General features: G+C 36.2%; 1 protein-coding gene across 1 annotated transcript; it reads right to left on the bottom strand.

Annotated features, from left to right (window-relative positions):
* Positions 1-320: 320 nt before the first annotated feature.
* On the bottom strand, positions 321-1595 carry LOC122439480 (glyceraldehyde-3-phosphate dehydrogenase-like). The gene has a single exon (XM_043464520.1). It carries the CDS (start codon positions 1524-1526, stop codon positions 525-527), a length of 1002 nt encoding a protein of 333 aa, XP_043320455.1. The 5' UTR covers positions 1527-1595; the 3' UTR covers positions 321-524.
* Between the last annotated feature and the right edge of the window lie 17557 nt (positions 1596-19152).

Genomic DNA, 19152 nt, shown 5'->3' with positions numbered 1-19152 from the left:
TACTCTTCATATAAGTTAAGTAAGCAGGGTGACAGTATACAGCCTTGATGTACTGCTTTCTTGAATTGAAGCCAGTCTGTTCTTACATGTCCAGTAGTAATTGTTGCTTCTTGACTTGTATACAGGTCAAGGCTCTTTTGTCTTTGGAATTCTGGCAAGAATACCAGAGAGTGTAGTCATTCCCTTTTCCAAGGGATCTTCTCAACCCAGGGATTGAACCCAGGTCTTCCACACTGCAGGTAGATTCTTCACCATCTGAGTCACCAGTGAAGCCTATCCATTTCTTTTTTTTTTTTTTTTTTTTTTTTTTTTTGGGGGGGGGGTCTAGGGTACTTTTATTGATGGTACACGACAAGGCAGGGCTCCCTAAGCCCCTCCCCTTCCTCAGGGCCTTGGGGATGGAAACTGTGGAGGTCGGGAGATTCTCCGTGTGGTGGAGGATCGAGGTGGGGCAAGGACTCCCCCGCAGCTGAGGATCTCTCTCTTCCTCTCGTGCTCCTGCTGGGGCTGGGGCTTCCGGGACCTTACTCCTTGGAGGCCATGTGGACCATGAGGTCCACCACCCTGTTGCTGTAGCCGAATTCATTGTCGTACCAGGAAATGAGCTTGACAAAGTGGTCATTGAGGGCAATACCAGCTCCAGCATCGAAGGTAGAAGAGTGAGTGTCGCTGTTGAAGTCGCAGGAGACAACCTGGTCCTCAGTGTAGCCTAGAATGCCCTTCAGAGGGCCCTCTGACGCCTGCTTCACCACCTTCTTGATCTCATCATACTTGGCAGGTTTCTCCAGGCGGCAGGTCAGATCCACAACGGACACGTTGGGGGTAGGCACACGGAAGGCCATGCCAGTGAGCTTCCCGTTGAGCTCAGGGATGACCTTGCCCACGGCCTTGGCAGCGCCAGTAGAAGCAGGGATGATGTTCTGGGCAGCACCTCGGCCATCACGCCACAGCTTCCCGGAGGGGCCATCCACGGTCTTCTGGGTGGCAGTGATGGCATGGACGGTGGTCATGAGTCCCTCCACGATGCCGAAGTGATCATGAATGACCTTGGCCAGGGGGGCCAAGCAGTTGGTGGTGTAGGAGGCATTGCTGACAATCTTGAGGGTGTTGTTATACTTCTCGTGGTTCACGCCCATCACAAACATGGGGGCATCAGCAGAAGGCGCAGAGATGATGACCCTCTTGGCGCCACCCTTCAAGTGAGCCCCAGCCTTCTCCATGGTAGTGAAGACCCCAGTGGACTCCACCACGTACTCAGCACCAGCATCACCCCACTTGATGTTGGCGGGATCTCGCTCCTGGAAGATGGTGATGGCCTTTCCATTGATGACGAGCTTCCCGTTCTCCGCCTTGACTGTGCCGTGGAACTTGCCGTGGGTGGAATCATACTGGAACATGTAGACCATGTAGTGAAGGTCAATGAAGGGGTCATTGATGGCGACGATGTCCACTTTGCCAGAATTAAAAGCAGCCCTGGTGACCAGGCGCCCGATGCGGCCGAATCCGTTCACTCCGACCTTCACCATCTTGTCTCAGAGATGCGGCTGGCACAGCACGAAAGTTACAGCTATCTGTCGAACGGGCAGGAGCAGAGAGCCTCCATTTCTTACTATACAATTTTTACTTCTGGCAATTTTCCTTGTTCTGAAACATTTTTGTTGAATTATTGCAAAGTAGACTCAACTATATGCTGTAAACAAGAAACCCTTTTTAAATATAAAGAATCAGATAAGCTAAAGGGAAAGTAAAATATACATCTGTTGTTCAGCTGCGAAATCATGTCCAACTCTTTTGGACCCCATGGACTGTAACCTGCTGGACTCTTCCATCTATGGGGTTTCCCATGGAATGGGTTGTCATTTCTTTCTCCAGGGGATCTTCCCAACCCACGGATTGAAACTGGGGCTCCTGCCACATCTTTTGCATTGCAGGTGGATTCTTTACCTCTGACCCACTGGGGAAGCCATAAAATATACATTATGCTAACACTAACCAAAAGTAAGCTGGAGTAGCTATATTTGAGTTTTACACAAAGACCTCAAAACAAGGAAAATTGTCTGGAATAAAGGGTAGCATTAAATAATGAGAGTCAAAAACTGATAGAACTGAAAGGAGAAAGAGAGATCAACTATCATTGTCAGAGACTTCATTATCTCTTAGATAAAAAGGGAAGAAAATATGAAAAGATAATGTTAACCTGAATAACATTATTGATCAACTTAATGTAAGTGATATTCATATAATACTCCACACCTAGTGAATAGACATTTTTCTCAAGCCCTCATGGAATATTCACCAGCGTGGAACACACTGTGGGCAACAAAATAATATTTTCAGAGACTTAAAAGAACATAAACAATTTTTGAAAACTGTTCTCAGATACGAGAATTAAACTAGTGCAATGGTCTAAAACCTTTCAATGTGATGACCTTAGGAGGTAGGGGTTTTGGGAGGACCTTAGGTCAGACTTTATTTTTTTGGGCTCCAAAATCACTGCAGATAGTGATTGCAGTCATGAAATTAAAAGATGCTTACTCCTTGGGAGGAAAGTTATGACCAACCTAGATAACATATTAAAAAGCAGAGACATTACTTTGCCAACAAAGGTCCGTCTAGTCAAGACTATGGTTTTTCCAGTGGTCATGTATGGATGTGAGAGTTGTACTGTGAAGAAAGCTGAGCACCGAAGAATTGATGCTTTTGAACTATGGTGTTAGAGGAGACTCTGGAGAGTCCCTTGGACTGCAAGGAGATCCAACCAGTCCATTCTAAAGGAGATCAGTCCTGGGTGTTCATTGGAAGGACTGATGCTGAAGCTGAAACTCCAACACTTTGGCCACCTCATGCAGAGTTGACTCATTGGAAAAGACCCTGATGCTGGGAGGGATTGGGGGCAGGAGGAGAAGGGGACAACAGAGGATGAGATGGCTGGATGGCATCACTGACTTGATGGACATCAGTTCAATTCAGTTCAGTTCAGTCACTCAGTCGTGTCTGACTCTTTGTGACCCCATGAATCGCAGCACACCAGGCCTCCCTGTCCATCACAAACTCCCAGAGTTTACTCAAACTCACATCCATCGAGGTGGTGATGCCATCCAGCCATGTCATCCTCTGTCGTCCCCTTCTCCTCCTGCCCCCAATCCCTCCCAGCATCAGGGTCTTTTCCAGTGAGTCAACTCTTTGCATGAGGTGGCCAAAGTATTGGAGTTTCAGCTTCAGCATCAGATGAGTTTGGGTAAACTCCGGAAGTTGGTGATGGACAGGGAGGCCTGGCGTGCTGCAATTCATGGGGTCGCAAAGAGTCGGACACGACTGAGTGACTGACCTGATGGAACTGAACTAGGTCATTAAGGGTGGAACCTTCATGAAGGGGATTAATGGTCTTATAGAAGAGATCCCACAGCAATGTCTAGCCACTTCTACCGTGTAAGGACAGAATTTGCAGGCACAGTCTATGAACTGGGAAGTGAGACGTCCCCAGTCACCAACACTTCTGGCATCATGATCTCAGACTTACCATCCTCCAGATTTGTGAGAAGTAAATTTCGGGAAAAGGTCAGTTTTCATTCCAGTCCCAAAGAAAGGCAATGCCAGAGAAAGTTTAAACTGCTGCACAAATGCACTCATCTCACACACTAGCAAAGTGATGCTGAAAATTCTCAAGCTAGGCTTTTGGAGTACATGAACCGAGGACTTCCAGATGTTCAAGCTGGATTTAGAAAAGGCAGAGGAACCAGAGACCAAATTGCCAACATCCATTGGATCATAGAAACAGCAAGAGAATTCTAGAAAAAAAAATCTGCTTCATTGACTTTGCTAAAGCCTTTGAGTATGTGGTTCACAATCAACTGTGGAAAATTCTTAAAGAGATGGGAATACCAGACCACCTTACCTGCCTCCTGCAAAACATGTAGGTAGGTCAAGAAGCAACAGTTAATACTGAACATGAAAAGAAGAACTGGTTCCAAATTGGGAAAAGAGCACATCAAGGGTGTATATTGTCACCCTGCTTATTTAACTTCTATGTCAAGTACATCATGAGAAATGCCAGGCTAGATGAAGCACAAGCTGAAATATATATTTCTGGGAGAAATATCAATAAACTCAGATATACAGATGACACCATACTTATGGCAGAAAGTGAAGAGGAATTAAAGAGCCTCTTAATAAAAGAAAAAGAGGAGAGTGAAAAAGCTGGCTTAAAACTCAACATTCAAAAACTAAGATCATGGCATCTGTTCCCATTACTTCACGGAGAATAGACGGAGAAACAATGGAAACAGTGACAGACTTTATTTTTTGGAGCTCCAGAATCACTGCAGTTGGTGACTGCAGCCATGAAATTAAAAGATGCTTGCTCCTTGGATGAAAAGTTATGGCCAATCTACAGAGCACATTAAAAAGCAGAGACATCACTTAGCTGAGTAAGATCCATCGAGTCAAAGTCTAGTCTCATAAAAAATTACTGGTTTTTCCAGGGGTCATGTGTGGATATGAGAGTTGGACAATAAAGAAATCTGGGCACAGAAGAATTGATGCCTTTGAACTGTGGAGTTGGAGAAGACTCTTGAAAGTCCCTTGGACTACAAGGAGATCCAACCAGTCCATCCTAAAGGAAACCAGTCCTGAATATTCCCTGGAAGGACTGATGCTGAAACTGAAGCTCCAATACTTTGGCCACCTGATGCAAAGAGCAGGCTCACTGAAAAGATCCTGATTCTGGGAAAGATTGAAGGCAAGAGGAGAGCTGAATGACAGAGGATGAGGTGGTTGGATGGCATCACGGACTCAATGGACATGAGTTTGAGTAAGCTCCAGGAGATGGTGATGGACAGGGAAACCTGGCGTGCTGCAGTCCCTGGGGTCACAAAGAGTCAGACACAACTGAACAACAACAAAATTTCTGTTGTTTATAAACTACCCTTACTCAGGTACTTTGTTATAGCAGCCCAAAAGGATTAAGGCAACTAGAAATCAATAACGGAAATATATCAGGAAAATTTCTAAATATTTCCTAAATTTCAAAGTTTCCAAATCTGAATATTAAACAATACACTCCTAAATAACAGTAGGTTAAAGATGAAATCTCAAAAAGAAAGTAAAATTATTTTAAACTAAATGAAATTGAGACTATAAAATCAACATTTATATGGAGCTCAATAAAATTTACAACATTAAAAAAATATACATATATAGATACACAAATATTTTCATCACAAAATTAAACCTCTATTTTAGGAAAGTAGAAAAAGAAGAGCAATATAAATCTAGAGTAAATGGAAGAAGACAAATTAAAAATTAGATCAGAAGTTAGTGAAAATGAAAACAGAAAAATGACAGAAAATCAACAAAACCAAAAATAAAAATATTGTCTGAAAAGAACAATGAAGTTAAAACTTTCTAACCATGTTAAGAAAAATGAGAGATGACACAAATTACAAATATTAGAAATGAAACTGTCACTGTTGATCCCACAGACATTAGAAGAATACTAAAGAAAACAGGAACAATTCCACGGTCCAAAATTTGACAACTTAGAAAAAATGGACTGATCTCAAAAAGATGAAAAAAAAATAAAATCACACAATAATGGATAAGTTAAATGGGCCTATTTTTGTTTAACTTGAACCAATACAATCAATAATCAATTACCTTCCAAAACAGAAAGCTTTAGGCCCAGAAGTTTAATGGTGAGTTCTAATAAACTTTTAAATGAAAAATATTAATAATTATCTACAATCTTTTCTCAAAAATTTAAACACATGGAAACATGTTGTGAGATTAAAATTCTAATACCAAAATAAGACAAAAAGATTACAAAATAGAAAAAAAAAAAAAACTACACAATCTCTCTCAGACAGAAAATTCCCTACTAACTATAGTTAATAAATCCAGCAATGTATAATAAAAAATAATACACCTTGACAAATGAGATTTATTTCAGGTATGTAAGGCCGACTGAACATTCAACAGATTTTACTGGAACAATTCAAAGTCAAATGCAAATAATTCTTTTGGAAATTTCAAAACTGATGCCCAGGAATGTAGATACATGTTTTGTACTTTTCATAAAAATGAATTCAAATCAGATCATATATGTAAATATAAATAAAATATTGTAAAAGTTTATAGAAGAAAACACAGGTGAAAATCTATGTGTCCTGGGGTTTGATGAGTTTAGATAGAAAATAAAATATGATCCATGAAGGAAAAGAATGATATACTGGATTCATTGCAATAAAAAGGTTTGTTTTGCAGAAGTTAGCAGAAAATGGAAAGACAAGCCAAGATTGAGATAAAGTATCTGTAAGATACAGATGTGATAAAGGAATTTTATCCAACATGTACAGATACTCTGTAAAGAAGACAGCAGCTCAATTAAAAATGGGCAAAATATAGAAGCTGATATTTAAGTTGTTTGGCCAAAGAAGATGTAAGGATAGAAAACAAGCATATGAAAAGCAACTCCTGCAGCTCAATTCCAGAAAAATTAATGACCCAATCAAAAAATGGGCCAAAGAACTAAACAGACATTTCTCCAAAGAAGACATACAGATGGCTAACAAACACATGAAAAGATGCTCAACATCACTCATTATCAGAGAAATGCAAATCAAAACCACAGTGAGGTACCATTACACGCCAGTCAGGATGGCCGCTATCCAAAAGTCTACAAGCAATAAATGCTGGAGAGGGTGTGGAGAAAAGGGAACCCTCTTACACTGTTGGTGGGAATGCAAACTAGTACAGCCACTATGGAAAAACAGTGTGGAGTTCCTTAAAAAACTGGAAATAGAACTGCCATATGACCCAGCAATCCCACTTCTGGGCATACACACTGAGGAAACCAGATCTGAAAGAGACACATGCACCCCAATGTTCATTGCAGCACTGTTTATTATAGCCAGGACATGGAAGCAACCTAGATGCCCATCAGCAGACGAATGGATAAGGAAACTGTGATATATATACACCATGGAATATTACTCAGCAGTTAAAAAGAATTCATTTGAATCAGTTCTAATGAGGTGGATGAAACTGGAGCCCATTATACAGAGTGAAGTAAGCCAGAAAAATAAAGACCAATACGGTATACTAATGCATATATATGGGATTTAGAAAGATGGTAACGATAACCCTATATGCAAAACAGAAAAAGAGGCACAGATGTACAGAACAGAATTTTGGACTCTGTGGGAGAAGGCGAGTGTGGGATGTTTCGAGAGAACAGCATCGAAACATGTATATTATCTATGGTGAAACAGATCACCAGCCCAGGCTGGATGCATGAGACAAGTGCTCGGGCCTGGTGCACTGGGAAGACCCAGAGGGATCGGGTGGAAAGGGAGGTGGGAGTCGAGATAGGGATGGGGAATACATGTAAATCCATGGCTGATTCTTGTCAATGTATGACAAAAACCACTACAATATTGTAAAGTAATTAGCCTCCAACTAATAAAAATAAATGAAAAAAAGAAAAGAAAAGATGCTCAGATTTGTTTGCCAAGAGACAATTGCAAATTAAACTAGAGAGATACCACTTTATACCTAGTAGGACATTTTAATTAAAAAAACATTGATAATACCAATTGCTGGCAAAGATGTGAAGCAACATGAATCCCCATTCATTGTTGCTGGGAATGCAAAATATCACAAGCACTTTGTAACCTACATTTAAGGAATCACATTCTTGATTTTACACAACTGATTTAAAAATGCAACAAATGCTTATACCATTTTTATTTTACAAAATTGGAGCCAATTAAAATGTTCTTTTAGGTGAAGGCGATAAATTGCAGTACATACACATCATGGAACAATATTTAATGACCAAAAATGTTCTATCAAGCCATGAAAAGACATAGGTAGATTATAAATGCATATTAAGAAGTGAAAAGAACATATATTCAAAGTTTCTATACTATGGGATTCCAATTATATTACATTTTGGGAAAACATCTGACTCAATGAACATGAGTTTGAGTAAACTCCGGGAGTTGGTGATGGACAGGGAGGCCTGTGTGCTGTGGTTCATGGGGTCACAAAGAGTCGGATATGACTGAGCGACTGAACTGAACTGAACTGAACTGAACTGAAACATCAGATGAATCCTAATTGAGGGATAGTCTACAAAATACTTGAACTTTACTGCTTAAAACTGTGAGGGCCAATAAAAACAAAGTCTGAGAAATCAATCAGAGCCAACAAGTGCCAAAAGAGACTTGTCTACAACCTCAATGAGGGAAGTATGAAAAATTGTGCTGATCTAAGAAAGCTTATCAATAAGTGGAGCATGTAAGACTAAAGGCAAAAGAAACTATAGGTGACCTTGAACAACATGTGTTTGGACTGTGAAAGTCCACATACGTGGGGATTTTTTTCAATACTCACGTGTCCCAGTACTACACGATCTGTAAATACAGAATTGCACATATGGAGGGCTGGCTATAAATTATAGACACATTGTCCCATGTGTGGGATTGGCATCCCTAACCCCAAGTTGTTCAAGGGTCAACTGTACAGATCAGTCACACAGTACACATTAATTGTAGGTTTCTTCATGCTGGTAATAGTTAATAATCCTGATTTTGTTAAGATATGTACATTAGAATCATACAATTAAATGAATGAACTGTTAAAGGTGGTAGCCAGGTTTCTCAATGTTGGAGCGGGAAGTTACAGATAAACAAGTGTATGTATGCATATGCATATGTATTACATATATATGTGTGTGTGTGTGTAGTATGCATGTATATTATGGATTAGTATACATACATACGTACATACAACTCTATGCCGTGTCAGCTAAGAGGGCCTAGAAGCAACAACATGTCAGTAGCTATAAACACACTAGTTACCTCCATCTTAGTTCTAATACCATTTTCTAATGAGAGAAAATGGGGCTTCTTGAATAAACAGCTGATTCTAGCACCAGGGAAAATGATATACAAGATGAACTTGAGAATCTTATAGGCCAGAAGGGAAGGGCTCTTTGTATCTCTCACAAAAGCACACTCAATAATTGGGGTGTGCAAAGTAACACAGGAGCCAATTGAAATCAATATGGCCAAAACTAGAATAATTTGAGGAAAACATATAAAATGCGGCTGCATTATGACATCTGTAGTGACATGCACACATATACATGTGTACGTGAACATATATGCACACATAATAAACACGTGTCTATACCAATATTTATCAATGCCTGAGTAAAGGGGAACATATACAAGAGGTTCAGGTAGAAAAGTTCCAAATAATTTGTGTGGCTATTCTTTCCTGCAGCAGGTGGAGTACAGCTCGTCGCTTTTCAGTGTGAGTGCATCTGAGGAGAACAGTTTAAAGGACAACGAAAAGAGTAACTTGGGGCCCCTGCATTAGTAATACCTCAAGGGTTACATCAACCTCGATAAGTCAGGATGCTACCCTTGATATGACACTTGTCAGGTCTTCCTTCAAAAAACTCATCATAATCTGTGTTCAGTTATAAGGTAAACATCAGATGAATCCTAATTGAGGGGTCGTCTATGCAATACTTGACCTGTACGGTTTAAAACCTTGAGGGCCAATAAAAACAAAGTCTGAGAAATCAATCATAGCTAACAAGTGCCAAAAGAGACTTGTCTACAAGATTTAACACTGTATACTCTTGGGATAATGGAACAGAGAAATGACCTTATGTAAAAGGCAGGAAAACTTGAATAAAGTATGTACTTTAGTTAATAATCTATGAATATTTATTCCTTAATAGTAACAAATATACCAAATAAGTATAAGTTTTTCATAACAGTGGAAACTGGTACAACATATTAAAATTCTGTGTACTATCTGGCAAATGTTCTGTAAGAAAAATACACTTCCAATTTTTTTTTCCTTCTTTCACCACTTCCATTTATAATTTATCAGAAGTTCTATACAGAACTTTTCTTTATCACAGAAAAAAGAGAAAGCCATTTTCACTGGAAATGAAGTAAAAATATCTACACTCCTAGATGGCATGATTCTGTATTTAAAAAATCTGGAGAATTCAGAAGAAAAAATACTAAAGATAATAAATTCAGCAATGTTGAAAAATTCAACATTGTGAAATCAAAACATGTTGTGTTTACATATATTTAGCAATGAACAATCTGAAAAGGAAACTAAGATAATACGTCTGATAAGGTTTAAACACACAAAAAAGAAAAAAAAAATCCATATAGCTCAACAAAAAGATACAATCCAATTAAGTATCAGGCAAAGGACCAATCAGATATTTCCGTAGATGACATACAAGTACATGAAAAGATTCTCCCAAGCATCAGGAAATGCAAATCAAGCCACAATAAAATAATGTTTAAAGTCCTAAAATTAAGAAGTTTAAAAATAATAAAGTTATTAGAATAAAATTCAAATAATGAATTAAGTATACATGTTTCTATACTGCTATAAATAAATAAAGTAAGCTTCAAAATGCTTACTTTTGAAATGACAGCCACAGTAAATATAAAACATATTTTGTTTGAGAAAGCAATATTTATCTGATAGTGTTCAAATATGTATAACAAGAATGTTGGTAAAATTCATAATCCTTTGGTTAAGCTCATTGATACATAATGAAAGACAATCTCTATAATAATTCATTTTGTTACAGGGTATTTAAATATTTATTACATTTATTTAGTTGGCTTTAGTTTTTGAAACAGAAATATTAAATGTCAAAAAAGTGTCATATTCTGCAAGACACAAATTGAGCTTATCTATGAAACAGAAAAAGACTCACAGATAGATCAAACTTGCGGTTGCCTGGGGCAGAGAGGGGGAATGGATTGGGAGTTTGGGATTAGCAGGTATAAACAATTATGTATATTGCAGATGGATAAATAACAAGGTCCTACATATAGCACAGGGAACTACATTCAATATCCTGGGAAAAACCATAATGGAAAAGAATGAGAAAAAGAGTGCATATATATAACTGAATCACTTTGCTGTACACGAGAAAATAACAAAACACTGTAAATCAATGAAGTGCTGTGTGTGCTTAGACACTCAGCTGTGTCCGACAGTTTATGACCACATGGACCCCACCAGACTCCTCGGTCCATGGGATTCTCCAGGCAAGGATGCTGGAGTGGGTTGCCACACGCTCCTCCAGGCATCTTCCCAACTCGGGGATGGAACCCAGGTCTCCCGTATTTCAGGCAGATTCTTTACCGTCTGATCCATCAACAATACTTCAATAAAATAAAAATTTTTTTAAGTGTCATATTCTGGAAATATACATGCAACGTAATTTCTATAATGTTTATTATTTTGAAGGAGTATGGCAGAAATTTCTGGAAAAGCATTACGAGTATCATAGATTTTTCATACTAATTCAGTGAAGAAACATAGTATTTCTTAATAAATTGGAAGCAGTTTGGTTGAGGAAGAGAGAGTGGGGAGAGGAGGGAAAAGATGTCAAAATAAAATAATGTAATATTCATATTCTCTTGCCTGGAGAATCCCAGGGATGGGGGATCCTAGTGGGCTGAGTCGCACAGAGTTGGACACGACTGAAGCGACTTAGCAGCAGAAGCAATATTCATATTCATATTCATAATTATATATTTTAAATGCATCACAAGAATTTATATTTTAGCATGCATACACAATCTTAGCCAGCAGTAAATCGCAGTTTTCCTGGAATGACTAAGATAAACACAAAAATATGGGTAGTAAAGGATAGAACAAATCCCGCAAAGTAGATGAAAGTCATTTCCCGTGATATAATAATAAAGAATAGTTGTTTACATACAGCATAAGCTCAATATCTCTTGAATTGAGCTGAGATTTGATTTATTTTCTAAGCATAATACTAGTTGTAATGATTTAAATTATTACTTGGCCATTTTTACTTATACTGCATCATAATAGCCATGCATGTCATTAAATGTAGATTAACTTTTGATTTGATTACGACTTTAAGATCTACTGAGATATATCTAGGCTTCAGTCACACTATGTTAGGAACCACAATGGTAAGCAGGTAGGACAATGTGAAAAATGCCAGTGGTGTGGTCAAGATGCTGTAACAACTCAAGAAAGAGAGAAAGAACCACATTGATGTAACAAAATCTTTCTGATTCATCATTGTTTATATGCATAGCTTTTTAAGAAAAAAATCTAAAAGTGAAGTTGCTACATCACAAGATAGATGTTTTACAGATTTTTTTGACAGTTATTGACAAATCTCCCTCAAGTGTCTTATTTCCTCACATACGTACTAACAGTAGACATCATCATTTTTTTAATGATTATAAACCTGAAAGACAAAAATATATCCCAAACTTTAAGCCTTTTGATTTTAAAGAAAATGCATTTCTACATGTTTACTGCTTATTTGTATTTCTTTTTCTGTGATTTCTATATGCTTCCCTGTAAGTTCTATTGTTTTAAATCAGTCACATGAATGAGTAAAATGCACTAATATGATAATGGGATTAACCTGTACTGTTTATGTGCACTGATAATGTTTTTTAAACATATATGTTTTTAAAATTTAGTGTAGAAATATTCCACACAGATATTTTAAATAATGCAATGAAATCACAATCTTTACTTTTACGGAATTTGCCCAAGTTGTAGCTCCTGAAAAGTATTCTTTACCACAAATATTCACCTAATTAAGGATAAAGGGGTTAATCTAAATGCATCCCTTTCTAATTTTATATTTGTACTACTATAAAGTATTATCTTTATATAGCAGAAGTATTTATACTTCTATAAAATATTATCTTTATATAGCTTATATACATAGCAGAAATAATATCTGAATAAGTAATGTTATTATTATCTTGATACTTTTATATAATACAAAGCCTGACTCATTAATGTCATATATGAAGTAGAAAAGCATTAAGTAATAATGTTGAAAATTAATATTGGTGAGTGCCACCCTTAGACACTTGATGATTATTTAGAATGTAAAAATGTAATAGTATTTTATGTGGAAAAACACACTGGGCTTTTGAAGTTTTCAAATTTTATTCATCCCTAACAACTGACAGGTCTAAATTACAGTGTTCAACTGGTCTGACGCTTTCATTTAATGATGGGGAAAGTGCACTCAAGAGCGCTTACTTGATACACAGAAGACCTCACAGCAACAGGGGCAGAGCAAGAATAGCATTTAAGACATCCTCTGTTCTTTGTTTTAGCTCATGTTTGGTAATGTGCTCACAATAGAAAGAAAATCTGAAGTAATATTGGTATAAGCAGTAGGATACCAAGAAAATCAACACTTAATTAAATGGACTCAATGGAATGCTTTCATCCCACCCCCCAACAAATGCCTCTTTAGAATTCCTGAGCAACGCCTTTGATGGCACCCTGGAAATACGTAAGAATTTCATTTTGAAATAAAGTGACAAAGTTTTTATTTAGCTATTAAACATGTTTTCTTCAATTGATTTACATGTATCTAGAGATCTGATAAAACTGAATAGAATATTTTAAAACCTTTCAGAGGTAAAGAATTATGTAAATGAAAGAATCGGGTTAAAAAATTCATAAAAAATGACATATACTTGTGAAAATAAAGAGCATCAAGCTTATCTTCTGAAGGCTTTTATAGTTTATACTTAATCCTATATGACTTCACAAAAATTTTTCAAGAAAACTCATTTTAATATGTAAGATTAAATGCACCTTTTATACATTCATAGTTCATGGTTTATCAGTGTTATTATCCAAGATTGTCATAATAGGCATCTTTTTATTGAAATCTATGAGAATCTAATAAACATAAAAGGAATCTTCATACAAACCTTTCAGTATGAAATGACCCTTAACAAACAAGAAAGTCTGGAAGGAGAATATGCAAATTGGATATGAAATAATCCATGCACACATACATAAGACATAAAGGCATATGTATCTACAGTAAATGTAATTACTGACATTTATATTATATAAATTCAGTAGTATATAAAGAAATATAGTGTGTATGTATGTGTATGTGTGTATGAGACAAAGAATAGAATTCAGGCCTTTTTTTTTTTATCAATTCCCAGACTATCTCTGAAAATAATTTATAATTCATAAAGTTATTGCTCAGGAATAGTTTACAGTGTCTGATTAAGCATGTAACATATTATTCAGAGAGAAATGTGTGTTGTATTTATTTAGAAAGCTTTACAGCATTACACCATTATCTAAATGAGTTAAATATCATTGAAACATACTTTGATTAATGTGGTCAGACTATATTCACAGTAAGTTTATGCCAAGACAATATCTTCCTCATCTTGTCGTCCTCTTTCTTCTTCCAAATGTCTTAATTATACCAACAACTTTCCAAATTTTAACTTTTATTGTCTCTACAACTATTATAAAAATCTGACAAAACTGGTAATTGGAAAAATGAGTATTTCTCTGGATGTAAACTGCAGTTCCATTTTCAATCTAGAAATCATTTCACTGCCATCTCTAGCCTACCTTCTGAGTACGATGTAACACTTTCTCACTTCCATCAGGTGTCAACATTCCTGATTTATGGATACAGAGAATTTGGAAGGGTAGGGAAGGGTTGAGAAGAGGCCCACACACTAGTATTTCTATTTCATTCATTTATTTTCCCTTACAAGAACTGTTTTTACTTATATACGTCAGTGGAACTTATATATATTATAAACAAACATATGTTTTATATATAAAATTGTATTAAGACATTTATAGATAAATATTCAAATTTGTTTATACATTTTAATAGTAACAATCCTTAATAATAGAATGATCTTTGTGCTTATTTGATCAAGGTTTTTACACCATAATTAAGCAAGTTTAAGAGGACACTGTTAAAAAAGTATAAGAAACAAAGCAAAAAGCAGCAGTAAGCAATAAAAAGAAAATACTCTCATAGGATCAACTATAGTTTGTTTCTAAAGGGTCTTTCAATGCCAAGGGGAGTTTTATTGAAAGAAGCCTGTTCTTTACTTTTTAATAACATATTTACTGTAGTGTACAGTTTAATAAAAGTTTTTAGAGTTTCAAATCCTTTAAGCATACTTTGCAGTGTCTCAAGAACAAGGTGCACTGTGGCTAAGATAACTTTTGGTACAAAAATAACACTGTATAGATCTTTTATTTAGTTATTGACCCGCTCCACACCTGCACATTTTTTTTTTTTTTGCTGCCACAAGGCCAAAAGCAAAAACTATTCAATATATACAGTTGAAATGAACAATTTTTATACCTGCTGAATAAGGATATTTTCAAAATAAAAAATTGTCTAACGTATTTCATAGATCATGGTTTCTTCAACTATTTTATTCCAAATCATATTCAGCTTTTTGTTAATTTCATAGGCTGATGAAACGTTTCCAATAAGCAGTAAGTCCAAGCTATCAAATTCTCTGAATAGTTATCCAGTATTTGAGTTTCTTGCTTATAAAATATTACAGATATTAACATTCATTTTCAAGGCTAGCATTTTCCCTAATGTTTCAGTTTTGTTACACATTTAATTGTTCATATTCACTTGAAGTTCAGTTCAACTCTGTGATACTATAGTAGCAATTTATTAAGAACTGGCACTTTAAAGGTTCAGTATTAAAAGATGAACAGTGAATTATAGCACTGATTGCACATTAAACTACCATCTTGTGCAACAAATGTTGCAGATAATCTGCAACCTGAAATATTAATATTTTACTGCTTTGGAGATTACATTAATTACAGTCACTTTAAGAATGCAATAATTAGACTATTTTATGTTAGCCACTAAGGTCAGTTTATGTAAGTAATTATTCATCTGCTACAAAGCTTCACGAAAGTATTAAACAATCATATATATATACACATGTATATTCTGTGTGTCTTAAAAATTGTGATGTTTATAAAGTATAACACTGGTGAATGGCGTTCCTGTGACAAAGAAAAAAGCATTTGAGATAAAAAGGAGTAATCTCTGGCATCAGATTTAAAAAATAAAACTTAATGCCTATACATGGTTGACATAGGCTTGAATGTGCATAATCTACTCCTCATCAATGAAATTTTTACTGTGTATTAAAAGATTATGATGAATGGAAATAATTTTTAGCAAATATTCCTGGAAAATAACCCATTCCCATGGACAACCAAGGTTAAGCTGTTGTAATATTTATCTGAATAATTAGCCCATCAGTTCTGCAGAAAACTATCAATGCTACTTTTTTATTAATGTATATTACATTGTTAATATAATATTGACTGAATTATCTAACATGTGATATATGGAAACACCACTTATTAAAAAAAGAATCATACACTGAGTGAATATAATAAGAGTTACAGATAGGAAGTTAATAGATGATAAATATAAAAGGGGAAATGTTGCTATTAATATGGGCTATAAAGGGCATTGTAAAGCTCAAGCTGAAATAACCATTAAGAAAATGGCCCAGGTGAGCAATGAGCCAGGCTAAATTCTGAAAGAATTATGAAATTGCCCTGTGTGGGTACTGTGTGCGCTGAGTCACTCCAGTTGTGTTTGACACTTTGCAACTGTGTGAACTGTAGCCCACCAGGCACCCCCGTCCATGAGATTCCCAAGGCAAGAATACTGGAGTGTGTTGTCACGCCCTCCTCCAGGGGATCTTCCCAACCCAGGGAATGAACCCACATCTGTTCTTTACCACTAACGCCACCTGGGAAGCTCAACTCCTACAACATTTTATATTTTCTGACTACAGCTTTCATTCAATTACCCCTAGGGGACATAATAGAAAATAAGATTTCAGAATTTTACCCATTGACTTGACAAATAATAAGTAAGAACCTGGTGACTCAACGGTAAAAATTTGCCTGCCAGTTCAGCAGATGTAGGCTCAATCCCTGGGTCAGGAAGACCCCCTGGAGAAGAAAATGCAACCCACTCCAGTATTCTTGCCTGGGAAATCTCATGGACAGAGGAGCCTGTTGGGCTACAGTTCATGGACTTGCAAAGAGTCGATATGAGTTAGCAACTAAACAACAACAGCAATGTATCCCAGAACCTAAACAAAGTGTTTCATATGCACATAAAAGAATTGTTGAGATATATTTTCCACATGAACTTATCTTCTCCACTTCCTACTTTCTACCCTGAAAGAACACATTCCTATACTTAATGCTTCAACATAGAAGTATATTATTAGAATATACTACACATACTATATGTTTATATGATAAACACTCCTCCTCAGAAACATGTGCAATTATACCATTTTTCTGTGTGCATGCTCAGTCATGTCCAACTCTTTGTAACCCCATCCATGGAATTTTCCTGGCAAGAATACTGGAGTGGGTTGCCACTTCCTACTCCAGTAGATCTTCCCAACCCAGGGACGAGCCTGCATCTCTTGCATCTCATGCATCAGCAAGCAGATTCTTTACCACTGTGCCACCTGGGAAGCCCATACCATTCTTAATTAGGCTTAAAAATCAGAAGTGGAAAAGGAATTACCTAAACTCACTGTTTCCTGGTAATTTATCTTCTCTGATATTGTTCTTTAAGTTTTATAATCTAGTTGTTTTTTTTTAATTAATGAACTGAGCTCTTTCATTAGTTATCTTGTCTGTAAATGTATAGATATTATGCATTTTTCAACCTCCTCATTTTATTTACCTCCTGTCCTCATGAGCAAATATAGTGTATTTGATGCAGTCTGAAACATTTGACAAATTTATTCATTAGAACCATCAGGAAAGATTGATGATACCACAATTCAGGTATTTTTTTCCTCAGGTCTTATTGTGTCCTTTTTCAGGATATCATAGCCTCTTAAGCCCATTATGAACTCTCAAAGGTCAATTGAATAACTTTTCTACTTCAAAATTTTGGCAATATGTGTTTCAAGTTAGTCTTCCCCCCAACAATTTACGCTAATACCAAATATGTGTCATTCTTTGTGGACAGAGAATCCATGATAAGACACTGTTTGACAGATAAAACTGAGAAATACAGAGAGCTGTGATAGCAAGGAACACTGACAGGAACAAATTAGACAGGTGTCACTTACAGGCACAAACCAAATACCTCCTCCGGTTCTAACAGAAGTAACTCCAAAGTAGCTGTAATCAAACGCAGTATTAAGTAAAAGAATGGGCAGAGGTATGAAATTGAGGCTCATCCTATTTCCATAAACCATATCTGACCAGGAGGGTAACTGGTCTGACTGTTGTGTGAAAAGAGAAATACCACACCATGAAAGACAGGAGATTTTCTGACAGAGTGAAAGAAGCACGCTCCCATGGAAAGATTTCTGATTAAAATAGGAGTTTGTTGATTTTGACTTAAGTTCTTTTTTTTTTTTTTGACTTAAGTTCTGTGTACAAATAATTCGTCCACTATATTCAACTGCTTTGTAACTGAATTTCTAAATTCGATCAAGCTAAAATAATTAATTTTTTCTCCGTAACGCAGAGATAACTAGCTATAGACTCCCCATATTATTTTGTGAGCATTCACAAAATCTTACAAGGGAAGAAAGGGTTTTTCATATCCATGAATACTCTGATCAGTTAAATGTTTTATTTACTGAGTCAAAAATTGTTCCTAAACTCATTCAAGTTAGCAACCATTCCATTATATGGTTGCTTTCAGAAATGATTGTGGAGAATTTCAGATGAAAAGAGAAAATATTTTTCGATCAAAACTGTAACATTCTCATAAGTCAAAGAAAATAGGATTTCAGTTTTAAAAGAAATGATCAAAGGGCACTATCATTATCATAACAGATTATTATAAATACCTTAAATTAAAAATGTTTCAATGAAATAATTATCACTGCAAGATTTTTCACAGATGTAATAATCAGAGGAAGGCCAATGGGCTGAGATCATAAGAAACACAGGTAGGACTATCAGTAGAAAACTCCCATAAATCAAATGATCATGTGTCATTGGATATATATTTATGTATCATCTGGTTGAAATACATTTCATCTAAATTAAATTTGTATTTTGTATTTTATGTGTATATATATAGCTACTTCTCATCATTAGAACTGTACATTTTATACTTAAGCTTGCACAAAACAGCTGCTTAGCTTTCAGTCACTTTCCTCTAATCAATTCTATAGTTCTTCCTAAGCCTTCTTCCTGAAGTACAATTAGATCACATTAATCCCTGGTTCAGAAAAAGAAAAAAAAAAAAATCAATGA

Source organism: Cervus canadensis, chromosome 4 (assembly GCF_019320065.1).
Source record: "Cervus canadensis isolate Bull #8, Minnesota chromosome 4, ASM1932006v1, whole genome shotgun sequence".
NCBI lineage: Eukaryota > Metazoa > Chordata > Mammalia > Artiodactyla > Cervidae > Cervus > Cervus canadensis.
Note: the sequence above shows the minus strand (reverse complement) of the source record. Positions and strands in the feature narration are given on the sequence as shown.

What these genes read in the sequence shown, in the direction of transcription:
- LOC122439480 (XM_043464520.1), bottom strand. Translation starts at nt 1,526, where the DNA reads ATGGTGAAGGTCGGAGTGAACGGATTCGGCCGCATCGGGCGCCTGGTC.